This window comes from Octopus bimaculoides, chromosome 8 (genome assembly GCF_001194135.2).
Source record: "Octopus bimaculoides isolate UCB-OBI-ISO-001 chromosome 8, ASM119413v2, whole genome shotgun sequence".
In the NCBI taxonomy this organism is placed as follows: Eukaryota; Metazoa; Mollusca; class Cephalopoda; order Octopoda; family Octopodidae; genus Octopus; species Octopus bimaculoides.
In genome coordinates, this window is record NC_068988.1 from 40341204 (window position 1) to 40348131 (window position 6928).

General features: G+C 36.3%; 1 protein-coding gene across 4 annotated transcripts in view; it reads left to right on the plus strand.

Moving 5' to 3' along the window:
* LOC106876206 (neprilysin) overlaps nucleotides 1-6928 on the plus strand; it is a 163357-nt gene that overhangs the window by 114518 nt on the left and 41911 nt on the right. For all 4 annotated transcript variants that reach the window (XM_052970054.1, XM_052970055.1, XM_052970053.1 and 1 more), the window contains exon 16: nucleotides 2514-2565. In XM_052970054.1, coding sequence (XP_052826014.1) covers nucleotides 2514-2565 — 52 coding nt within the window. The remainder of the gene's footprint in view (nucleotides 1-2513; nucleotides 2566-6928) is intronic.

Consider the following 6928-nt stretch of genomic DNA (forward strand, 5'->3'; position numbering starts at 1 on the left):
ATATATATATATATATATATATATATAAATTCAAATGAGTGGTACAACAAGGCACCAATATTTACTGGAAAATAGTAATCGATACAATAACGACGCTATTGTGAAGCTTCACTGCATATATATATACACATATCTGTGTGTGTGTAAGTGTGTGTGTATGCGTGTGTATTTGTGCGTGTGTGTCTGTCTGTGTTACACCCACCAGCGCTCGACAACAGGCTCTGGTGTGTTTACGTCGTCATAATTTAGCAATTCGACAAAAGAGTCCGATAGAATAAGTAGTAGGCTAACGAAGAATAAATCCTGGCGTCGATTTGTTCGACTAAAGGCGATGCACCAGCATGGCCTCATTGACATGACTGAAAGAAGTAAAAGTTCAAATGAATATTTGTTTATTTATATCTGTTTTTCTCCATACTTTTTTTTTGTTAAGCAGCTCCAGTATACCATCCATTTGAAGCATTCCACTCATCTTTTCATTTTGCCCATATTATCAAGCTTTTCGTAGCTATCGGTGATAGGTACTTCATCCTCGCTGCTATTTTGCGATATTTTATTCTGTAGTGATGTAGTAGATGTAACAGGTGGCAATGACAAACCTACTTACGCCAACTTCTATGGCTTGTACTGGGCGGCGGCATACCCTCTTGTTTGACGTCATTTTCCTCAGTTTCAGGCGTCCGGTCACCGCTTACCAACCACATCTTACTGCCAGCGATCGGTATGCATCCACATTAAGCTGGATACACATCCGCGCACACAGCCACTCATACACACACACACACACACACACACACACACACACACACACACACACAATCGTATAAGTAGAGCGCATGAATACCAGATTTACAAAGCTCTGTAAAACATTTTGACAGCTTATATTCAGTAACTGCAATAATATTACTTTTAGGGCTCTAATGCAATGTCCTAAAATCAGAACAAAAAATGTACCATCAAACGAATCTCTGTTTGGTCTTCTGATTGCTGAGCTTAGCAGTCTCATCTTCCTTACATTATATTCTACGACGTTAGAAAAGTAAAATTACCATTTAATCATATATTCGATGTCCCAATATGTCCGAAGAATAAAAGGGATATTCAAGCCTGAAACTTTTCTGATGTTAACTCCGTTAAGTGATGGTTTACCTGATTGAGCAGGGTCAGGAAATAATGCGTTCCCGACTTCACTGACAGAAATAGCAATAACTGAACTATACAACGTATTATTGTTTCTCGCACCCAACGGCAACATTTTAAGTCAGCCATGTGTTTGCAGTGCCTGGTTGAATTGCATCAGTGAGCAGAGCTTGTATATAATTTAAAAGTAGGGTATAGGCGCAAGTGTGGCTTTATACGCGCAGGGATGGCTGTGTTGTAAGCAGCTTGCATCCCAACGACATGGTTCTGGGTTCGATCCCACTGAATGGCACCTTGAGCAAATGTTTCCTATTATAGCCTCGGATCGACCAAAGCCTTGTGAGTGGATTTGGTGGACGGAAACTTCAAGAAGCCCGTCATACACACACACACACACACACACACATATATATATATATATGTATTTGTATGTCTGTGCCTGTACCACCGCCATCGCTTGACAACCGATATTGGTGTGTCTACGCCACCGTAAGTTAACAGATCGGCAAAAGTCACCGAAAGAATAAGTAGTAACCTTACAAATAATAAAATCTTCGGATCGATTTATTTGACTAAGGGTGGTGCTTCCAGCATGACCGCAGTCAAATGATTGAAACAAGTAAAAGAATAACAGAATATTGGCTTGTGATGAGGAGTTGGAATTTTCCGTTTCGGTTACGACCATTCGCCAACTTGCTAGTTGTTTTAATGCATTACTTACCGCCATGAATACTTTTCTCGATTTAGCTGTTTAACTATTTCAAACGCGTCTAACAATAAGAACAATAGGAAATATATTGATAAGTCTCCTATAACATATCACGAAGTCACGCAAAAAGCGCCGTCTTTAATTTCTGTTGACCTCGTAGTATATTGATTGCTGCACTTACGACGGATTCATCAAGCAGAAAAGCTACGAAAACCCCGCAGACCCCTAAAAACTACGAAATAATATATTTTGCTTTTTGACAGACTTTATCATTTAAATTAGTAATATTCCCAACGCTAAGTCGCTGAACTTTTTTGTTATGCTGCATCAAATATACAACTATATGTAAGTTATCCTCATGTTGCCATACTCTGTCTCTATCTATCTATCTATCTATCTATCTATCTATCTATCTATCTATCTATCTATCTATGTATCTATCTATCTATCTATCTATCTATCTATCTATCTATCTATCTATCTATCTGTCTGTCGGTCTGTCTGTCTGTCTGTCTGTCGGTCTGTTTGTCTGTCTGTCTAACTAATGCAACCAAGGCGATAATTTGAAGCCAGAGTCGATTTGTCAAACTTTTCTTTATATGTTTAACACACACTTACATACACACATTCAAATAGTACATGACTTTTTTGGTTTTTCTTTTAGCTATACCAGCAGCCATGTTGCAGCCACCCATGTTCGATATGGATGTCGCTGAGTAAGTGTTTGTTCTTCTTATTCTACAAAAAGTTACACGCGAAGGTTGTCTGCGATACGTAGATAAAACATTTCCTGTATCCCGACTGTGTGAATAAGAACATCTAGATTCATAGAAGACATGTATGGGTGGCTTTAATGTAATTAGTAGTACCGCGTTCATGGTTACATAAGATGCTTAGTTCAAGTCTCGTAGACAGCTTGTTACCTTATTCTATCCAAGGGATTTTAGCTTAATGAATAATGGAATTCACTTCAAGATATATCATCTACATATACACACACATACGCACGGATACATGCGAACGCATTTGCGCGAAACACACACACATGCATATGCGCGAAAACACACACACACACACACACACACAAACATTTATGCATATATCATGAGTGCGTCTGAAACGCTGTCGCTATTAAAAGTTCACATTTCAAAGTCATATATCTTCTAAAAGTAGTGTGCGTTTGCAAATGCCAAAAGAAATTGAAATGACGAAGCGTTCATTGATTCTAATTTAAAGTTGAAAATATATTTTTAAAAATGTTTATATTTCATGCACTATAATTCGGACATTTCGGTAATATTTAATTATGAAATATCATCATAGTACCTGAATATTTTAGAAATATAAACAAACGTAAACCTGAAACAATAGATTATTTTCAATCGTCAACGACATAAACTGCGTATTAAGGTTTTGGGGATAGGATTTTCTAAATGAGGTATTTTACTAAAGACAGATTTCCAATAAATATTGGTTTCAAATTCGATGAAGTCGATTACACCGACACTAACGCTGAACTAGTATTTATTAATATAAAAGATGAAAGGCAAAGTTAGTCCTGGCGGAATTTGAACTCAGAGTGTCAAGACACACGGAATGCTGCGAAGCATCTTGCTCGATGTGCAAGCGATTGTGCAAGCTCACCGCGTTAAATTTCCGTTAATGTGGACATATTTTGTTTGAAATATATTTGTTACCCCGTACTAGATACTGTTAGAGAAGTTTAAGTAAAAGTGATTTGATAGCAATATATACTAATGTAAATGTAAATCACTGGAAGACTGAATTATTTTTTGTCTACCATGACAGATGAAACTTCATAATAACATTTTAAAAATATAAGTTTTATAACAAGAATTTTAACAAGCTATGTATATAGAAGACAGCTTTTGCACGCTAGCCATAGTCCAACATTGATGTATATCCACAAAACAATTTATTTTATGATAATTTAAGCTAGAATACACCTTTTCAGAATAGTTGTCCTTTAAACAATAACATAGACCAGGCTTGAACTATAACTCGATAGAGGCTGCAGCCTCATAGTATTCCTGGTCATCATCAACAGCTCATCAACTTTGGCATAAATACCAGGACAACATGACGTAATACATACTGTATCAAGCAGAACTAAATGAAATTGAACAAAGTGTTATACCTATTACGCACAAACAAGCACTAATCCTTTTTGAAAATATTGTACAGTATATTACAATGTCTTTCAGAACGTGGACTGCTAGGCCCTGTATCAAAAGCAACAGCAAATCTCAAACGAGGGGTACATCAGGGAACTAGCTAAGAGACATTCATTAACCAGAAAATAATGCCTACCAAGATAAATTATCTAGATTCCAAACAGATTACAAAAATCGTATATGAGGAGCAAACAATTGACAACATTTGACTCAGCAACAATGAGTTTCTTTAGTGTTATTCGCGAAGCAGGCAAATGTGTTGTATCGACTTAATTTTATCATAAGTTCGTTTACTAAAACAGCTTGCTAAAGCATTGTTCAAATAAAGAATTTTTACCACTATAGTTACAGCTGGAAAATGTCCTAACAACCCAATTTGCAAAGGTTTTATTCTACTTGAGAGTAATAATGGTTTGCTCATTTGACATTTCAGTTACATGATTTCTTTCAAATCTTCCTAGTTTTGTTTTCAAAATACCGCACTTTTCTATCCCAAATTCCATACTTACGTCATTTGAGAAAATGTGGATAGTATTTACAACACTTTCAAGCATTTTCTCATTTTTTTGCATGGAAAGGATATGATTTATCTGACCATTTCCTTTTCCAAAATCGTAAGGTATTTTAACTTTTCGTAGTATCATAGTGAACGGCGTCAGGGCCAGTACGAACAGTAATGGAAATAAGCTCTCACCTTGAAATAAGCTCTCACTTTGAAATAAGTTCTCACCTTGAAATAAGCTCTCACCTTGAACGTCTGACATTCACATCTCCGAGACTTTGTTTTCCCCCAATTAATTCAGTATTCCCATGTTTCATACTTTCGTTAAGCATTTTGCCATATTTTTTTGCTATTCCAAACATGCTCATTGTTGTACTTATTCTACTGTGTGATACTATGTCATATGTCTTTTTTTAATCTAGCCATATTTCATCCACTCTCGTCAATCTGCGTCTACAATTTCTAATTATCATTTTATCATCTAATAAGTGATCTTTTGAATCCCTACATTATTTCCTTTATCCTTTCTCTATTTCTGGAAGTAGATTGATACTTTTCAGATGGTTGTATAATTCTTCCAACAAGGCATTGATCAGAAGCTCTTTATTTTAACCTCTGTATGCTATGTATATGTCCCTTCTTTTTCAATATATACTGCGTATACTTACTTTTTTTTTCATTGCATTATATGCGAACCTCCACATTTTATGTTTGTCTTTTTATCATCATCCTCAGCCTTCGACCTTGTAACAAATAAATGAAATTATTATTATTATTGAGTGAGAGAGCACCGCATGCAGAAGTGATTTATTCAAACTCCAAAGAATTCTGTTCAACATATAGCTATGAATCTCCACGGCTCTTCTGCTCGTGATCAGAGGTACACATATTCTTATTATTATTATGACTATTATTATTTTACTTCTTAGAACGTTCGGTCTTGTTGTTCTGGTAAATTCTGTGAGAGCAGACAACAGTTTGCAGTCAGAGGTCTCACAGGGTCTCTTTCTGCACATTATAAGCTTTGATATTTGGTTGTTTATTATCGTGGGAGACATTCAAAATCCAAGTACCAATCGCAAACTCTTAGCTGTCCGCAGCAGAGCAGTTTTGGAGGCTTGCTCTGCTCTCATGTCAATTCTGATTTCTTTAACATATTTCTTGAACTAGGTTTTTAGTGATGCTAGTGACCCTACAGCTCCTGAAATGACAGACATTCTCCTCATAGACCACGTTCTTGCAAATTTTCGTCTTTTCGTAGTCTTTAATTTTCAATCATTTCTAGTTCTGTGTCACTTATGCGTGCGCCTCCTGGTATAGCAAAATCACACACTATCTTATATTCCTTCTACTTAGTGACTCCTTCTGGCCTATGTTCATGCTATTTCCGTATATCGTACCACTTCCGGCATCATGTTCTCTCTCTTCATTGACCACAAACCTTCGTATTACTCACTTCAAATTGAAGAAGTTCTTTATTTTTTTCTTCTTCTTTCACATTGATCCCGTTGTCACCAGGGCATGCTATGTCGATTATTATACATGTTCTTTCTTTTTTATTCACCACAAGAATGTCCGGTTTCCTTTGTCTGGTCAGCTGATCGCCCTGAACCACTACATCCCACAGAATTTTGCACTTCTTATTTTCGGTGACTCCTTCTGGGGTTTGTTCATACCACGTCTTTGCTCTGTGTAGGCCGTGATTTCAACAGGCCTCCCAATAGATCATTCTTACCACATTGTCTTGGCGTCGTTTGTATTCGCATTGTGTCAATTTCGGGCATTCGTTAACGATGTACTATATCGTTTCACCCCTCTCACCACAAATTCTGCATTTGTCGCTATCGATAGTGTTGTCAAATCTGCACTTCATATAATTGGTCCTTAATGCTTGTTCCTGAGCATTTCATGTGAGAGCTTCTGTCTCTGTCTTCAGGTCACTCCTCTTCATCCATGACCTCAGGTCCTCCGCATCTCTCTTGGCGTTCACATCTCTTGCAAACTGACCGTACATTTTATATTATTATTATTGTTGTTATTATTATTGTTGTTGTTGTTGTTGTTGTTATTATTATTATTATTATTATTATTATTATTATTATTATTATTATTATTATTATTATTATTATTATTATTATTATTATTCAGTAGTTTTATTTTTATAACGTGCTTTCACTTCACTACCGAGCGCAGCTCTGTGCGCCTTGGGTATGTGCTGTGGTTTGCTGTGGTGCTCTTATGTTTACTGTATTGAAAGTGTTTTGCGTAGAATGTGTGCAGTACCCAGTAGTGCAATTTTCTGTATGTTATATATATTTGTAAGTCCTGGTGTTTTTGTTATGTATTTGTCTGAATATTTTTTTATTATACCTAAGACACCTA